This window comes from Camelina sativa, chromosome 5 (genome assembly GCF_030686135.1).
Source record: "Camelina sativa cultivar CO46 ecotype springtype chromosome 5, ASM3068613v1".
NCBI classification, from domain to species: domain Eukaryota; kingdom Viridiplantae; phylum Streptophyta; class Magnoliopsida; order Brassicales; family Brassicaceae; genus Camelina; species Camelina sativa.
The window spans coordinates 31,605,239-31,624,278 of record NC_141884.1 but is presented as its reverse complement, the minus strand read 5'-3'; the positions used below and the strand labels follow the sequence as shown (position 1 = coordinate 31,624,278).

Genomic DNA, 19,040 nt, shown 5'->3' with positions numbered 1-19,040 from the left:
AATTGACTTGATATTTAAAATTTTCCAATATTAAGGAAGATGATACTAGAAAAAGCTTAATAAGAACGGAACTGAGAATCAAATTTACACGGAAATATATAAACACATTAAAGTAAAAAGAAAAGTTAAAGACTTAAAGTGGAAGAAGATATGTTGTGGGGTTTGCAATTGGCAACCGACCCTAAATGCTTTTTGTGGCTTCTTTTACATAATTTTAATCTCTTTTTGTCTTTCTTACAATTCCATCACTGATCGATCGAATTCAAACCCTTATGTTACGCCTCTTTCTTATATAACTCTCGCTTCATATTCACACTCTTTCTTCTCCTTCTCCTCCTTTTTCTCTCTCAAGTTCTATATATTTATGTTCATATTTGTCTCTTCAATCATTTGGTTCTAGCTAAAACATTAGGAAGTGTATATGGCTCCTGTTTCAATGCCTCCTGGTTTCCGGTTTCATCCAACAGACGAAGAGCTTGTCATATATTACCTCAAGCGAAAGATTAATGGTCGAACGATCGAGTTAGAGATAATACCCGAGATTGATCTTTACAAATGCGAACCTTGGGATTTACCCGGTATATTTCTCTCTTTCTTTTTATATTGTTCTCATCATATGCAAACCCATCATTTTTCTTGTCATCCACATATACCATCGAGGAAGGTATAAGTTTCTTATCCTTTAACAAAAAAAAAAGGTATAAGTTTATGATTCTGCATCGTCTATACATCAAGCTGTTATGTCTTATGTTCAAATTAAATGAGACAATATATATACATATATATATAAAAAGAAAGAGAGAAATATGTATATATATATGTATATATATATAATATAGCAACCTAGAAGACGTCTATCTTGTTTTCTTCTAAGTATTTATGTCAGAATCATTTAATTGATACGTTTCTTGTAAGATCAATTCTTTTGTACGTTAATTAGGATAACGAATTACACATTTATCTCTAAAAACTACATACAGTAATGTGAAACTACCTTTTGAAGGGTAACCCTAGAGAGAAGAGACACTTGACCTCTTTTTTGTTTTTTGGACAATACAGTTGATGTCTTTTTTTCTATTTCAAATATATATGTTCTTTTCTTTTTCTACTTTTTTTCCTAACGTACACTATAATTTTTTAGTTTATTTTAACATATTTTACGTACCAAGTTATGTATCTCTAGGACACGCATCGAACTTAGCATCCAACGTGAATGCTTTATGAACTAAATCTATATATAATAACGATCCCAACTTTATCTTACAATAAAATTTAAATGGACCCACCCTCATCTTTATTCTTTAAAAGGATTGTAATAAAACCGAGAGATGCGGTGATAAGTGATACTAATGAGACAAATTCGGAAGACCGAGTCAAAAAAGTTACGAAGATTAAAAAAAAAAAAGTAACTCATAATTTCACATATGCTTTAGGGCTTTGGAAGCTTCTCATTCACCTTCACCTTCGTCACCTTCAATGTTTTCTTGATTTCCTTATCTTTTGGATTCTCATGTCATGTTATTTAAGTAGTATATACAAATTAATGTTGGATAAACCTAATTACAGAGTTCTCTTAATCATGTGATCCTTGTTTGCTAAAATTGCAGGGAAGTCCTTGCTGCCAAGTAAAGACCTAGAATGGTTTTTCTTCAGTCCTCGAGACCGGAAATATCCAAACGGATCAAGAACAAACCGGGCGACAAAAGCCGGTTACTGGAAAGCCACCGGGAAAGATCGTAAAGTGAATTCACATTCGCGGACGGTTGGAACAAAGAAAACGTTAGTATATTACCGAGGAAGAGCGCCTCATGGCTCACGTACCGATTGGGTCATGCATGAATACCGTCTTGAAGAGCAAGAATGTGAATCTAAATCCGGCATACAAGTAACCATACGTCAAAGTTAATAATTATTTTTAAAGTGTTTTTCTTAATTATTATATTAATTACCAAGTATATATGATCAACATTATTCCAGGATGCGTATGCACTTTGTCGAGTGTTCAAGAAGAGTGGTTTAACCAACAAGATAGAAGAAAAACAACACCATGTCATGAAGAACAAAGCGACGACTAGTGAACAATCTACTTCTAGTACTTGTTTGTATTCCGATGGAATGTATGAAAACCTAGAAAACTCGGAATATCCAATCTCACCCGATACAGGAGGCTTAACTCAACTTGGTAATATCTCATCGACGTCAGATATAGAAACAATAGAAAACAAATGGAGTCAGTTTATGTCGCATGATACATCCTTCAACTTCCCAGCTCAATCTCAATATGGAACAATCTCATATCCTCCGACAAAGGTAAATTTAAGTTATCTTGAAAAATCAAAATTTACGTTGTGGATATGTAAACTTTTATTTTCAAACTAATCTTTAATTATTTCAATGCTCCTCATATAATAGGTCGAGATAGAGTTAGAATGTGCAAGACTACAGAATCGTATGTTGCCAACGGTGCCACCACTATATGTAGAAGATCTCACACACGGAGAATATTTGGGAAACAATGTAGCTAATGATACAGATGAAATGTTAAGCAAGATCATAGCATTGGCTCAAGCCTCCCACGAGCCACGGAATAGTCTTGACTCGTGGGATGGTGGTTCTGCTTCTGGAACCTTCAATGGAGACTTTAATTATTCCGGAGAAAAGCTCGCATGCGTACATGCGAACATGAAGGCAGTAGATATGCAAGACCATTATGGGAGGTTTACGGAAGAAAGGCTTGTTGAAAACTTGAGATGGGTAGGGGCATCAAGCAAGGAACTAGAAAAGGTAGTGGTAATTCAATATATTTAAGTGCAAAATATTTTATATGTGACTAGTGTTATCAAAAATAACTTTATGTTTGATCTTGTTTCAAATTTCAGAGCTTCATTGAAGAACACTCAACGGTAGTTCCTATAGAAGATATTTGGAGCTATCATAGAGACACTCAAGAACACGAAAATCAAGGTAGCTTTAGTTTTTTTTTGCTTTTTTTTTTTGTTTAAAAAAATATCTTGATTTGAGTTTATCTTATTAATTTTAGTGTCCTTTATTTATTTATTTTAGTCATTTGTATTTTTTGAAGATCTTATGGACGTTAACAACAACAATGGAGATGTGGATGATGCTTTTACACTTGAGTTCTCAGAAAACGAACATAATGAGAATCTTTTGAACAAGACCGATCATGACACAACGAGTTCACCACGTTTTGACGTGGTTAAGAAAGTTGAGGTTAGCCATGGACTGTTTGTTACAACTCGTCAGGTAACCAATACATTCTTTCAACAGATTGTACCATCGCAAACCGTTATTGTTTATATAAATCCAACGGGAGTCAATGAATGCTGTCATAACGTGACATCAAAAGAGACGGATCGTGTCCGTGAAAAAATAAATCCTCAAACCAACGGAGTAGTCTCAACATTCCTCGGACAATGGAGAAAACTCGCGTATGTTTTTGGTTTTATTCCTATGCTTCTATTGATGCGTTGTGTTCATCAAAGAGGTTACACTAACAAAAACCAAAGCAGTGAAAGGTACTCGACGCAGCCTAAGATAGGAGATTGTAACAATCCGGGCACAATACTCATGATGGAAAATGGTGTCGAGAGAAGAAAAATTTGGAAGAAGGAAAAAGGCAGAGTTGATGAACGAGGTTTGTGGGTTCAAGATAGTTTCTTGTTGAAGAAGTTGGGACTTTCCCTTGCTATCATCTTAGCTGTTTCTACCATAAGTCTTATTTGAGTATTGAAGTCATATATGCCTTTGCCCTTTTTCTGTTGTACTCCCATTTGCCTAGCTAGGTCATAGTTTTCTCTTTTGTTTTTCCCATTTCTCTAAACCGAACTGAATTTCTTCGAATTATATGTGGTTCTTTTCTGTTTCTGTATTAAGTAATATGACCTCTCCAGCTGAACGATCAATCTTTTGTTTCTTTTCCTTTGTTTATGTATGATTATATCTGAGCAGATTCATGCCAAATACATGAATAGATTGGGACGTCAACGATTGCAGTATTTATTCACTATACAATTTAAAATATGTGAGTAAGTTTTTTTTTTTTTTTTTTTTGTACAAAAAATAGTTTTCTTAACAAATATAGTTTTTGTAGAAAAAATAGTTTCCTTAACAAATATAATATATCTTACATTCCACAAGTTCCAATTGGTCAGACTCATAATGTGAAGAAAATGTTTCAATAAGAAAAACAGGTCATTTTGTGTTTGATTCTTAAGAGGTAGATTAGAGGGAAAATAGCTAAACCTCAACTATTTACCAAACACTTTTTTATACCTAAACTTTAATACTCAGCAAATAATAACCTGAACTGTATTAAAATTCAAATTTGCTATCTAAACTATATAAAATGTTGTCAATTCCAACCTCTGTTCGAACAGTGTTAAATCAGAGTGCAATGATGTTGAGTCAGACGGTCCGTGACTTCAACGTAGCACTGGGACTGACCAAAACTACGTCGTTTTTTGATCATTTTTGGGTATTTTGTAGCAAGAAATGACCAAAAATGAAGTCTCACAACCCACCCGAAAACAGATTCCAAAACTCTATTTTTTGTCAAATGTTTTGTTTCTTGCCACAATACACCTAAAAGTGACCAAAACAACTTAGTTTTGGTCATTCCCAGTGCCATGTGGATGCCACAGATCGTCTGACTCAACACCGTTAAACTTTGATTTAACACTGTTCGAACAAAGGTTGAAATTGACAATATTTTATATAGTTTAGGTACCAAATTTGAATTTTAATACAGTTCAAGTTGTTATTTGCAGGGTGTTAAAGTTTAGGTATAAAAAAGCATTTGGCAAATAGTTGGGATTGACTTTGGCCATTTTCCCGGTAGAATAGATTATGAGACTTGGGAATTGACCAAATTTACAACAGTTTTTTTTCCTTACTGCTACAGTGCCAGAGAAAAAGAAGATTCAATTATGTGTGGTGGATACTCCAAATTTTCAGTCACATGATATGATATTGATCACCATGGTTTGTGATTTCGTTTTTGACTACTCAATACACGAAATGACATTGACAGTAAAAATGCAATTGTTTATATCACCAAAAGATAACCCGCGCAGTGCGCGAGTACTCATCTAGTACATATAATAATTGACTACTAAAAAAATTAAAAATAATAATAATATGAATATATGTCAAATAAATTAAATAACAAAGATAAAAAATTAATACGATTTACAATAAAACATGATCTCGCGCGAGGCGCGGGTCCTCTACCTAGTTAGTTCATTATTGAGACTAAGAGCGATCCCTTCTAGAACATTTATATGACAGTTATCAATGAGACTTCGTATGTGATGAGAATAAAGTTATCCATGATAGATTATTTGGAATTAAAATTGTCTCATAAAGTTTATATTGATAAAGTTCTTGAGAGAATTAGTAAGATGACGTGTTCTTCTAGTATTGCTATATGTAAAAAAATGTTTTTGAGATACCTAAAAGAAACAAATGAATATATGTTCATATAAAGAAAATCAACACATACACAGATGGTTGAAGTTTCCAACTCAGATTTTTGGTGGATATCTTGTTGATCTAAGATACTACATTTCGGCTATATGAATCTCATTAATAAAGGTGTCATATAAAGGAAGAGCCTGCTGATGTGCTCAAATTAAACCCTAGAGCTACTCTCTCAAATTAAGAGATCACTGCAGTACTTAGGGGTCGAATTCCACAAGGACTCAAGACTACACAATAAATTATAGAGTTTTATAATTATGCTAAACAGATTAAATTGAATTAAAATAAAAGCAATGCAAAATATTAAATAAAAGCTGTTGTAAATTCAGAAGATCAAAAAGCTAGGCCTAGGGAATTTCTTAGGAAATTATGAAATATTAAATCAATCAATAAATTAGGATTCAAACAATTAAGAACAGATCTAGAACTCTAAACACTTTTGTAAATTAAATCAGTTCTCACTGCAAATAATATCTAAATTTAAAACCAGAAAATCCAAATCTCTTTGTAAAATTCTAGGTTAAAAATCAGCAATAAAATCAGGTTTAGATTGTTCACAAAATCACTTAATCAAATCTCTTTGCAAGAAATAATTTTGCTCATCAAAAGGTTTTTGTCAGGAAAATCAATTATATTCTCATATCAATTTATTTTCCTAAAGTATTAATTCTAGGTGATCAATCAAGAATTAATATGAAGAACAACCTAAGATGAAGATCTAGAAAGATAATGAATCCTAAATAAACAGATCTAATAATTCATAAAATCCCTGTGAAAAACCCTAAACCTAACAAGCAAATTACTCAGACATAATCAATGAAGAACAAGACATAATTCTGAATAATATGCAATTGAAATTAAAAGAGTAAGGAAGGAGTTTAAGAATTCTTCTCTCAAAGCAGTTCAGATCTCTCTCCCAAAAGCTCTCAAAATCTCACAGGGTTGCAGAAAAATTAAACTCTCTAGAATAAAACTTAAGGGTTTGGAAAATCTAAAAACACTATTTATATGTCCTAAAACACGTCAGGGACTTATGTTGCAAATATGGAAAACTTTAGGGCAGATTTGTAAATTTTCCAAAACTTGGGTCTTGAGTCGGCAGAGATGAGTGTCGATCGATGCCCTTTAAGTGGTGTCGATCGATGCTCGGTCTCTGGTCCGACTCTAACTTGATTTCCTTCGGTAAAGTGCTCCAAAATGATCCAAATTGTTCCATATTGCTCCATCCGTGCCAAACTCCTAAATAACCTGTAAAGACTCAAAAATAACCTAGAGACAAATCAAAAGACTCAAAAAGCACACTTATATCATGGTTAAAAACCGTAAAAACCATGATATATCACCTGCAGTTGTAGTTTCTTTATAATTCCAATTTAGAGGCTGAGTATGTGATATATAACGAAGATTATATTAAGAAAGTATGATTGCATAAATGTCTTTGAGTTTAAGACCTTGAATATTGTTAACAAGTGTTTAACTCTTTATTTGAAAATCAAAGATGTAGTTTTCTTTTATACAAGTATGACATGAAATGTAGAGGATCCAAGTATATGAACATTAAGGTTGTGTATGTCATCAAATTAAAGTAAGTGTCAAAAGGGGAATGAATGTCAACTAATAGATAGGCACTTGAGTTACGGTTGCAAACATAATTATGAAAGGAATACCTTAAAGGACTTTTAACAAGCATGTTGAAAGTATAAGTCTTGAGGAAATCTCTTAGTTACATTGTGCGCTTATTATGATTGGCCTATATTTTGACATTTAATTGAGCTCTCTTATGATTTTTATATCTTTAAATTTTGTTCCCAATGCGCACACACATTTTTTCTTGTTGGATCTATGATAACAGAATGAGTCTTTATTCAAAGACATTAAAGGGAATATTATGATAACTCCTACTCATGTTATGGTCTAAGTAATACAATAGTCAATGTAGTAGTAATTGGAAGGGATCATGATATGCTGCTGCCATGACTCCCATTGATTACTAGATTAGCCAAGACACTTAGGATGATCAAATGAAAGAAATTAAGTTATAACATATTATACCGGCTTTATGATTTCTAAAATAAAACATTAATGAATTTTACTAACAACCAAGTGGAAGACTCTAAGGAATAATTTATATATATTATGTGGTCTTATAGTTATCCGTTTTAACGGAATAATGTTATTTTATAATATATATTTGGTAAAAAATTAAATTAGTAACAAAGAAGTTTTTTCTAATCAATTTCTACTTTGATGGCCGGTTGAGATTAAATCTTAAGGAAACCCTAAAGAGTAATTAGGTTTTCTCTCTGCCTATAAATATATTTCTTTAGTTCATCATAAAGACATCCAGAAAGAATATCAGAAAGATAACACATATAAAGAATAAGTTTATAGGCAAGGGGAGAAAACCTAATCACCTAACTAAAAAATTAGGACTTTTTTGAATTTGTTCGTCAAAGAATCTCTACTACAATGAATGGTGTCACTCTGCTAACCTACTTTATAATTATGTCATGTGATTAATCATGTTGATTTAAAGATCTCAGGGTTCATGTAAATTACATTTACATGAGATTATGTTTCTTATCAAAAAAATTATTAACCAATGGTTCAAACCGAAAAAGAAATGTCTAGAAAGTGTTATCTCAAAAATCATGTAAATGCTCGAAATTAAACTGTTGGGAATCTTAGGATCATTAATTAATTGATTCATATAAGAAAAAGCTGTTTCAAGTTGGTATCAGATCTCTTACAATTGTAGAGCAGATTGAATGGGTGTTCAGAATGGTTTATGAATTTAATTGGTGAATTATTTTCCTAATGCTTGAGACATGATGTTTGGACTGTTGATATATTGTAATTGGTTATGTGGTAGTTAATCAATTGTGTGTGGCCTAGACTTTTAAAATCATCCTCTTCGAGCCTTCAGTGAAATTCCCAGTAAGTATCTTTGTTATGTTGTTGGTTGTGTAATTTCTTAGCTTATGTTCTTGATAGTGCAGATGGTTGGAGAGTTGAAGTTTGTGGACGTGAACATGGTCATGACCGTGGGCGAGGTCGAGCTGTTGAGGCTGAGGAGAGAGTGCCCCAAACTACCATGATTTAGCAGGTCGTGGGTTTGCATGGGAATCTAGAAGGGTACGTTAGTGTGGCCGGTGGAGGTGCCGATGGAACCGAGGGAGACGGTGGGGTTGATATCGGTGCTAGTTTGGTTGGCGGTGCTGGCTCCTGGGTGGAAAATCTGCAACACGGTTAGTCCCAGGGCCTGGATGATTAGCTGGTGGACCTACTAACGTTTTTGTTGGAGCGATTACCAAGAGCGGTACCAGTGCAGGCTCCAGTTGTGCCACCTGTGATGGGAGTGCAGGTTAGGGCTGTAGTTGCTGACGGGCTCCCTTCCTATCTCAGGATGATGGAGTAGTTGCAAAGAATCGGTACGGGTTTCAGTAACCACTCATCAACAACATCAATAAGCCTGTTAAATATAATGATTATCTCAACCCTGGGCTAAACCTGTTACAGCTCCCACACCTAGAACTCCAACACCACTGGAACCCACACGGCCACTCAAGTCAAATTAGCACTAATATCATCCTCGCTGGCTCTCACACCACCTTCCAAACCGTCCCCATTAGCACCTCCACTTGTCACTTTTACAAACCCTTCCTGATGCGCATGCGAACCTTCGACCTGATCCATGGTGTTACTCTAGGCCACACTCTCGTCAGTCTCGGAGGGCTCCTCCTCGTCCACAACACGACTTCCGCGACCCCGACCATGACCACGACCTCCAGCTCCTCTAGCCATCTGCGCTCCCAAGAACAAAAACTAAGAACGATAAACCACCACAAAACAAAACACACAACTTACCATATAATCTCATCGAATAATCTCATTAAAATCATGAAGAGGTTGATTTTAGAACTCCATGCCACACACACTTGATTAATTACCACATAATTAATTAAATCATTTAATGGTTCACATCAAGCACATGCAATAGGAAAATAATTAAACCAATTAGTTAATTTCCTAACCATTCTAAATGAAGCATGAAGACTTTTGGTGGAACAAGGCTAGTCTGTAAGACACTGGGAGAAGTTGTGCGCATGAAGTAACGAACGTGGAATTATAATGATGTGGCGAATTATATTTGGCTATTTGGAATATTGGAGTTTCCTTTATTTTTTAGCAAGATATCATCAGATCAAATAAAAAGAAGATTTGGGGTTATCTTAAATTAGGAAAGTATGTTAGCCAACGTGATATGTTAGCTATCTATATATATTTGTATTGAGGCTTAAGGTTTTTCTTGAGCCGCATAGAATAAGTAGGAGCCAAGCGAATAAGCTTTTAGGGTTCTTAACAAGTTTTGGTTAGATTAAGAATTGGTCAGTGATAAGTCGTGTTGACTGTGTGTAAATCTGATTAAACATATCTTGTAAGATTGTTTAAGTAATTCTTAATAAGAAAAGAGGTTCTTTTCAATATTGGCTGCATCTTCGTTTTTACAATTGGTATCAGAGCAGTCAACCGACAAGAGCTCTATACTCGCCACAGGTTGAGATCTTGAGATAATGATGCAGTCAGGTAATGAGTTGTTGATGCTTCAAAGGGGTGTGATCTTGGATGAACAAGGCTATGGTTGCTGGAAGGTGCGCATGGTTCAGCTGATTCGAAATCTAGGTGAGGATGCTTGGACGGCAGTGGAAGAAGGATGGGAACCTCCCTATGAGAAGACCGAAGCTGGTGACAAGATTACTAAACCTAAGGCACGTTGGACGGTAGAAGAAAAGAATTTGTCTAAATATAATGCTAGGGCACTTAATGCAATATTTGGTGCTATTGATGATGATGACTTTAAGCTTGTTCAAGGTTGTGAATCAGCTAAAGATGCTTGGGACATTCTGCAGAAGACTCATGAAGGAAACTCAAAAGTCAAAAGAACGAGATTAGACCAACTTGCATCACAATTTGAAGTCTTAAGGATTGATCCAAAAGAGACAATTTCTCAGTTCAGTGCAAAATTGAGTACTATTGCTAATGAAGCAAAGAATCTTGGTAAGACCTATAAGGATACCAAGCTGGTTAAGAAGTTGCTTAGATGTCTACCTTCTAAGTATGCAGCTCATAAAACAGTCATGATAGTATCTAGCAACACAAACACCTTGAAGTTTGAGGATCTCATTGGTATGCTAAAATCAGAGGAGATGGAAGTTGCTGAAGAACTAAGAATTCATGGTAAAGGAATTGCATTCAAGGGAGATGACATGAGTGATCAGTTGCAACAGATAAAAGATAACATGTCCTTGATGGCAAAAAACTTTAGAAAAGCTCTCAAACGTGTGGAAAAGGACAGGGACGAGAATTAGCTTGCTGGAATCGAAGTGCTCCAGAGAGGTCTTGTTCTAGGCCAAATATATCTGAAAAAGAAAAAGCTAATCCGAGAAAAGAGATTCAGTGTTTTGAATGTGGTGGTTTTGGTCATTATAAACCAGAGTGTCCAATGGTTAAGCGCAAGGAGATGAAGTGCTTTGAATGTAAAGGGATTGGACAATTAAAATCTGAATGCCCAAACATGGTGAAAGGAAATAATAAGGCATATGTTAGCTTTAGTGATTCAGAATCAGAGAGTGATGGGGATGAAGAAGAAGGAAGAATGTTGAATCTTTTGCATACAGTGCTAAAAGTGATGATGTACTTGATGAGAGCTCAGATGATGATGATGAAGAGTCAATTTCAAAAGAGAGCTATTGTGTACTCTATAAAAATTGGGTTCAGTTGTGTAATGAAAAGCTGTTACTTGTCAAGGAAAAACTAAAATTGGAAGCCAAAGTTAATATGCTGGAAGAAAAGAAGCCTGGAGAATTGATTGGTGAGGAACTACTCCCTGCTGAAAAGGAGTTGCTTGAGAGAAAACTGAGAAATCTTCAAGAACTCTATGGTTTGGAGAAGGAAAGATCAACAAGCCTTGAAAGGGAGCTGAACGAGAATCATAAAAAAATCAGGATGTTGAACAATGGTGGGAAGAAGTTAGATGAGATCTTGTCAATGGGAATTGTGGGATCCCAACATCTAGGTCTGGGTTATCACAAGGAGGGGACGGTTGAGATGTTGTCTCGTGATAAATCAGTGAGCTTTGTTAAGAGTAATTCAACCCATGAAACTGAGTCAAGTATTCTGGGAAAAGTGGTTCAACAGGAAGCCCCTGTAGCACCAACCCAGAACACACGACATCAACATATATCTTTTCGTGAGCGAAAAGGTTGGACTAAATCCAAGCGAGGACGAAGGGTTTATGAATTCTTTCATTGTGGTAAAAGTGGTCATGTGAGATCTTTCTGTTACAAGTTTAAGAACAAGATCAAGGAGCTTTGGATGGCAAGAAAGTGTTTTATTGATCCCTTTCATTTTTCTAGAGTCTGGGTGGCTAAAAAGGATTTGTACAATAAAAATTTCGAGAATGATGAGACAAAGTATGATCAAGGTTGCAAAGAGTATGAGGAAATCAACCTATGCTGCAATCTCTCGAAGATAATCACTGAAGAAGATGTTGGAGTTGAACCTCAGGTTCTACAAGAGCCTGTTGCAGAACCCCTAGTACAAGAAAAAATCACAATTGAATCAACCAGATCCATTAGTAATGAAAGGAAAGATGAATCGTCAGGAGTCTTAGTTGTATCTAAACAGTTGCAAGGTCATAAGAATATCATAACAGCTCTTGAGGATTATTTTTGGTACAAAGCATGATAGGAAGCTTGTTGTGTCTCCCTGCTTATATGTCTTCATCCTTGTTTTTATCAGAATGTGCACTCACGCTGGGGGAGAGTATGCATATTGGTGATGTTGTAGCTGAATGTGGCTAAGGAGATTGAAAGAATGAAGCTTGAGTTGACACATTCAGATAAAAAGGGGGAGAATGAAGCATGAAGACTTTTGGTGGAACAAGGCTAGTCTGTAAGACACTGGGAGAAGCTGTGTGCATGAAGTAACGAACGTGGAATTATAATGATGTGGCGAATTATATTTGGCAATTTGGAATATTGGAGTTTCCTTTATTGTTTAGCAAGATATCATCAGATTAAATAAAAAGAAGATTTGGGGTTATCTTAAATTAGGAAAGTATGTTAGCCGACGTGATATGTTAGCTATCTATATATATTTGTATTGAGGCTTAAGGTTTTTCTTGAGCCGCATAGAATAAGTAAGAGCCAAGCGAATAAGCTTTTAGGGTTCTTAACAAGTTTTGGTTAGATTAAGAATTGGTTAGTGATAAGTCGTGTTGACTGTGTGTAAATCTGATTAAACATATATTGTAAGATTGTTTAAGTAATTCTTAATAAGAAAAGAGGTTCTTTTTAATATTGGCTGCATCTTCGTTTTTACACTAAAATGATCAATTTAATCCGTCCTAGAACCGTAAGAGCTCTAAAACCAAACTAAAATTAACAGACTTGTTTTTTTAATTCATTAATTAATAACAACATAATTACTAATCAATTCCCGAATTAAACAGGCTATCAACCCAAAACGGCTACATAAACTAACTAGTGCATCAATTTTCATAAATCAAAGTATCAATAACCAAATAACTTAAGCGAAAATTCTAACTAACAACCTAGCATACCAAAAATCATAAAAATTACAATCAATAAGTTCCTAGATCATCCTCCATCGTTCTGATCTCACAGTTATATTTTACCATATCCACAAACTGGTCATCAATCAAAGTTCATTGATTTCATATGTTTAAAATTTTGAATTTCAGATTCTTTCCGAAGAGAATTTTGGCCAAACCTAAGCAAGTAAGGCTTGATCACTAAATCTCAGTTAAAATCAGCACAATATCAAAGTTAGGGTATAAAAAGCTTATCCCAACAATAAGTACAACGAAAAGTGTAAATGTTGAAATAGACTTTTTACCCGCTAGATCAAAGGTTTAGAGAGGCTATTGAAATCACCAAGAAAATAAAGCCTAGCCGTCACAATATTAGCTTGTCATGCAAAAGTCATCTGTATATATCATTAATCCAGAAATATAGTTCGAACCAGTTATCGCACTTTCTAACTTCTTACACAAGAAACAGTTCAAAAATAGATTAGGGGATTTGGAGTTTTGACAATACTATTATTGTTGACACGACAAGCTAGAATACTTTGTGACAGCTAAATCTTTTCTCCCCTCACGTACGGTTGGAATTCTTGAATCAGGAAACTTTATATGAAAAACTAAAGTTTACCTCAAATTGATCAGACATATTTTATCTATGGTTTTCTCACAGCGAGATCTATTCACCACTGCAAATAACTCGATTTTAATTCCCTCAGATCTGACCGGATATCAATCCTGAAAAACCCCTACCCCAAACTGTTTCCTTCCTCTTCTGCACTAGGATCAGATCGGATCACAACAACAACAGAGTGGCAAACTCAACAATGGTGGCTGAGGCTCGAGAGTTTCGTCTTCTGTTTAGGGTTTAAAATCGGTATGCGTTGGTGACTTATGCGGCTTAACGAAGGAGGATATACACAAGAGCAACACATACAACGACACATCTCCTTACCATTTAGTGACTTGGGCTTTAATGGGCCGTATTGTAGTGTTACGTTACGAAGTTCATCGAATGTTTTAAGTTATTTATGCTTATTGAATTTAACTGTTACAATCTTATTATATTACGTACTATGGCTTTGGCTATTGCTTGGACTATATGATAAATCCCTACTTGTTGGTACATTAAAGAAGGACAAAAAAACAACTCCCCATATCTTTCAAGATTCAATAGTGTTAATACCTTTACTGTAAAACATTAGCAGTAACTATAATACTTTAAAAATGACCATGATTTGCATTATTATCTCTTTACGATCTCAGAAAGCTTTGGAGTCGAGCTTTGTGGTAATGGGGATGGGATGCACGTGGTGAGACGTAATGGGTGAAGACAGAAAATCACAAGAAAGCGAAAGTGCTAACTATTGAAACACAAAATGACAAATCAATAATAGTCGCGTGCTCTCTCTTCACGGGTCACCACCTCTATTGCTCTCACTTCCAATCAAAAACCTGATCAGTTTCTGTTTTCTTTTTGATATTTTTTTATAAGAAATTATTTGTATGTGTTACAATCTTTTCATGACCTCAACATGATTATACTCCATTCAGGCTGACTTTTAACTTTCACTAAAAGAACTAAATCATTACTACAACTATATTTTTTTACAATCTTTATTTGTTATGCATAGTAAAAAAATAAATACAGTTTTTATACTTTTCTAAACCGGAATCTTGTTCTACATTTAATAGTAATGAAGAAGATAGGTCGAAAAATAGCTTGACGGTAAATCGAACTAATTTTTACCATCAGTAAAAATGAACATAATCTTCTTTAGTCCTTACTAATACCTCGTTCTTTTTGCTTTTTTTTTTTTAAATGTAATGTTAAATTTTGACATTTTATTCTTTTAGAGTTTGTAAACTCTATATGATAATGGGCAAGTGAGTAAGTGGTTTATTCGCATGACTTAGCAATCTTGACACCTAAGTTTTTCTATATGTTTGAACTTTGAACTTTCATAAGAGAAAGCTCCATATAGTCATCATAACTATGTAGAATGTAAAAGTGTACTGGTCTTTCTAATAAAATAGTGGTTGCATATACATTTACTCTTAAATAAGAAAGTTCAGTGAGGCAAATATTCCATCTGAATTTGACAATTGTTTAAAAACCAAACAAAAAACAAAAAGTACATTCCAATAGAATTGCTAGCATATATTAAAAAAAAAGTATATCATTCCAAAAGAAAACAATAGCCATAAAATATTTCTCCTCTCTCTCTCTCTCTCTCTCTCTCTCTCTCTCTCTCTCTCTCTCTCTCTCTCTCTCTCTCTCTCTCTCTCTCTCTCTCTCTCTCCCCCTCTTGAAACATTACAGATATTTGTAGTGTGAATTCAAGGAGAGCCAATCTAAATTCATAAAGGGTTTAGTTGATTTTATCTTCAACACCATTAACAGTGGTAATGTCTTCATTGTCTCATGGTTCCTGGCCTCTAGTACTGTTTTTAGTATTGTGGTGCATGGTAGCTAGAGAATCAAACGGAGCTTCCAATAATGTAAAGGTTGGAAGCATTTCAAAGGTGGAAGATGCTGAAAATTTTCATATCTATTATGGACAAACCTTTAAAGTGATCAAGAACGCCATTGATGGCAAGAGCTACCTCCTTATTCAGGTCCTTGCTTCTTATCATTAACTTGTCTTTTTCTTTTCTTTTGCTTCCAAATGTATGGTATGGTCCGTGTCTGAAAATTTAAGGATAATATGTAGAACTCTTCTAGAATGGCGGTTCGAACAAAGTATTGTACTTCCAGGATTAAGTCATATGTGATTCCACTAATCAACTACTCAGTAGACACTCAATCTCCTCAAGGTATGCTCTGTTTTTCCCCTGTTTTTTTTTCTTTATTTGAAGAGACTTTGTTTTTGAGATTTCTCTTTTTTTGTTTTCTTATTCAGGAGGCATTCCGGTTTCCTTCTTCGAGGTAAACACTCCTTTCTAGCTAATTTCAAGATTCTGATTTGTGCATTTTTGCCTCTAGAAACATAGGATCTACATATTGGTTGGCACTAGTGTAAGCAATTCTTTAGGATCACGCACTAGAACGACAAAGTTTATGCTTTCACATATGCAGCTACTCGGATTACTTGGAAGCTTGAAGGGAATAACATCGGAAGCGGTAGCTTCACCGTGTGTTCTGAAACTCTTTGAGGCAGGGGAAGTAGTTAAGCTTGACAAAGGTGAACAACAAGGGCAGGTGTTATCTCAGTTCGCAGCGCATTTCATCAGCTGACCAACCTCAGACTTGCAATTTTGCAAATTTTTTCCCACTCAGTGAAGGCACACCTCTTCAGGTATCAAATTATAATCTCTACGTAGATTATTCCCAACCAATGAACAATTCTTTCACATATTGATCTGAGGTTATGCTGTTTTTTAAATCTTGAATAAGCGAGCGGAGTGGATCAAATTCCTTGGAGCTTTTACCAATCTTGAAACTAAAGCCAATCAAGTGTATGATGCGGTAAGTGACAATACATTCTTAAAAATCTGTCTACAAGGCTATTCATGCTGTCTATAAAGTATGTTATGAAACCTTGTAGGTTAAAGCTAGCTATACTTGCTTGTCTCAAATGGCTGCCAACAAAACAAAATCATTCAAGCCAATTGTAGCCTGGATGGGATATGATCAAAGTGTAAGAATTTTTTCTTCTTCTTTCTTTATTTTTATTATTTTTTTAATCAGGGCCATCTCAAACATTTTTTTTACAGTTTTTGTTTCTTATAATTCAAAATTGAATGTGTCTATATGGTTTAAAACTCACTGCGTGTAACTTTTTTTTTTTATCTTTAAGGGATGCATGTGGAGTTTCACTAAGGAATCACACAAGCTAAAGGTACGCATTAATGCAACTTTTGGAACTTCTAATTATTACTTAAAATGTCTGGAAACATCTTTGGAATTGAACATGATGCTTTCAAACACAACAGTTTATAGAAGATGCGGGTGGAGAAAATATCGACAAATCTATAAACAAGGTGTCTTACAATGTCACAGATCCTGATGATTTGGAAGCACTCCACGCCATTTTATGCGTAAGCGGGTCACACTTGTTTTGCTTTCATCTTTTGATGACCAAAAAACTTATCTGCTTCTACAAATTTGAATTTTATTAGACTGTGGATGCGGTGATCGATGAAACGTTATCGTCAGACCCTCAGAATTACACACAGACAACGTTCTTGGGGAACATAAACGTGGATGATAACTCTTGTTTTGCGTTTCTTGCGAACCAGAGCATATGGAGATATGACAAAAGGGTCAGAAACGGAACAACTCTAGGTAAGAGATCGAAAGCGTCTTCTAAATTGTTTATACCTGTTGAGTTCAGCTAAAAATCGTGTTTTGGAATTTGAAAATGATTAGACTGGTACGACGGAGCGATCTCACAACCAAATCTAGTACTGGCTGACCTTGTGGAAGCCTTGTTTCCAACGGGAAACTATACAACTTCGTACTTCAGAAACATAGCTAAGGTAACAAAATCTAACCTAATATTTTAATATTAGTATATTACAAAACAATTTAAATCTCTTCTTCTCTAAGGTAACAAAATTATTTTCTTTTGATTTTGTTTTTATAAACTTTATTCCTTAGTTTGGTTAACTAAACTACAAGCCCAGCCAGATTGGTCAATAACACAATCCACATACAGTATTCATAACTCTCAACTTGAGAGTCTCAAGAACATATATATCATTATCATTGGTTTCTAAGTTGCAAATATTTTTTTTTAACATGGCAGGGTGAAGGAGTCATAAACATTAGTCCGGAAATGTGTGATAGAGACGCATCATTGCCGTTAGTTCCTACAGTCCCAGCTTGTGGATGATGTTTTTATTGCATTGTACAAGAAACGTCAAACTTATTATTTGACAATGATAGTTGTTAGAGATTTTGATTTTGTCCAAGATTATTAGGGAAATATGCATTGGACTAAATGGCACGTTGGTCTAGTTATGTTGGGAAGCCTTATTTGCTTAGTTCATTTGGTACGGTTCTTTTGTTTGTTCGGATTGCAAAAATTCACTGGATTGAACTATGGTTCGGTTCGGTTTTGTTATGGAATCCAAACAAAATAGAATTGACCAGACCTTTGTTCAGTTCGGAAATTTATTTTTGGTTGTAATGCTAAACATATGGCAAACAACTAAACCTAAATGTATTACATTCTCCATTTGATGAGCAATTACACTAAATAGTAGATACATATTTAAACCAAAATATTATATTTAACATAACTTATGATCTGGGAATTGGAAATATTTAAGGATTTAATTCTCCAGTGGTTTTCTTGTTAAGAGAGATGGATGGGAACTGTATGAGAGAGAAGGTGGTTAACTAAAACTTAGCTTTAGACAGCGTAGCACAGTTTTACTTGAAAAAGTGATTAGTCGATCACTTTATTCTCAAGTGGATTATTTTAGTGGTCAAGTGGACATCATCTAGTATTTTTTCACTGGTCGGTGCTTCTGGAGAGTTTGTGTGTTTAGCATAGAAAATGATCGGACGATCAGTGTAAAATGTTTGTCGTTGATCACCTCTTGGGTCAGTCCTTAAGATGTTATGTCGGTCACCTCATTTCTTCCCGAAATCTCGTTGCACTTCATCCACGCATCATAATAATATAAGCTCATTAATTTAGCTGTCCAAATTTCAATGATACTGTAGACGTCTCTTTCTATGATCTAATTGTCATCGTTTTCCTTATTTTGTATCCAAATGATATCTTTGGAATTCAACTAAAGAAGATAAAAATACCCAAAAACACACAAAAAAATGAAACACCAGGACTTAAAAACCATATAAAAAACGAATCAACAGAACAAAAGTTACAATTAAGGGAAACATCAGATCATCTGGATTAAAAATGACGAAGTTAATATAAATTTTTATATTCAATTTATTGAGTTACGATAGATCATAGAT

At 34.7% G+C, this 19,040-nt stretch overlaps 2 protein-coding genes and 1 pseudogene across 3 annotated transcripts; all 3 read left to right on the top strand.

Annotated features, from left to right (window-relative positions):
* The first annotated feature begins 127 nt into the window (after positions 1 to 127).
* LOC104787605 (NAC domain-containing protein 86) lies at positions 128 to 3,939 on the top strand. 2 transcript variants are annotated; one of them, XM_010513212.3, is made up of 7 exons: positions 293 to 578; positions 1,608 to 1,885; positions 1,978 to 2,310; positions 2,413 to 2,784; positions 2,880 to 2,964; positions 3,083 to 3,449; positions 3,531 to 3,939. In XM_010513212.3, exons 1-7 carry the CDS (start codon positions 422 to 424, stop codon positions 3,742 to 3,744), a joined length of 1,806 nt encoding a protein of 601 aa, XP_010511514.2. In that variant the 5' UTR covers positions 293 to 421; the 3' UTR covers positions 3,745 to 3,939. The 2 variants fall into 2 exon arrangements, with proteins under 2 accessions (XP_010511513.2, XP_010511514.2); XM_010513211.3 differs by having other exon boundaries at positions 128 to 578; positions 3,083 to 3,939.
* A 6,134-nt stretch (positions 3,940 to 10,073) lies between these two features.
* LOC147944556 (uncharacterized) lies at positions 10,074 to 12,246 on the top strand (annotated as a pseudogene).
* A 3,047-nt stretch (positions 12,247 to 15,293) lies between these two features.
* LOC104787604 (uncharacterized) lies at positions 15,294 to 18,094 on the top strand. The gene is given in 12 exon segments (XM_010513210.3): positions 15,294 to 15,724; positions 15,820 to 15,922; positions 16,009 to 16,034; positions 16,185 to 16,339; positions 16,341 to 16,404; positions 16,503 to 16,574; positions 16,654 to 16,746; positions 16,906 to 16,947; positions 17,042 to 17,146; positions 17,228 to 17,393; positions 17,478 to 17,587; positions 17,857 to 18,094. Coding segments are annotated over 12 exon segments (1,233 nt in total). The 5' UTR covers positions 15,294 to 15,514; the 3' UTR covers positions 17,944 to 18,094.
* The last annotated feature ends 946 nt before the right edge of the window (positions 18,095 to 19,040 follow it).

Coding starts and splice junctions, on each gene's coding strand:
- LOC104787605 (XM_010513211.3), top strand. CDS start 422: ATGGCTCCTGTTTCAATGCCTCCTGGTTTCCGGTTTCATCCAACAGAC. Junction 2,785..2,879: donor CAAGCAAGGAACTAGAAAAG/GTAGTGGTAATT, acceptor TTCAAATTTCAG/AGCTTCATTGAAGAACACTC. Junction 2,965..3,082: donor TCAAGAACACGAAAATCAAG/GTAGCTTTAGTT, acceptor TATTTTTTGAAG/ATCTTATGGACGTTAACAAC.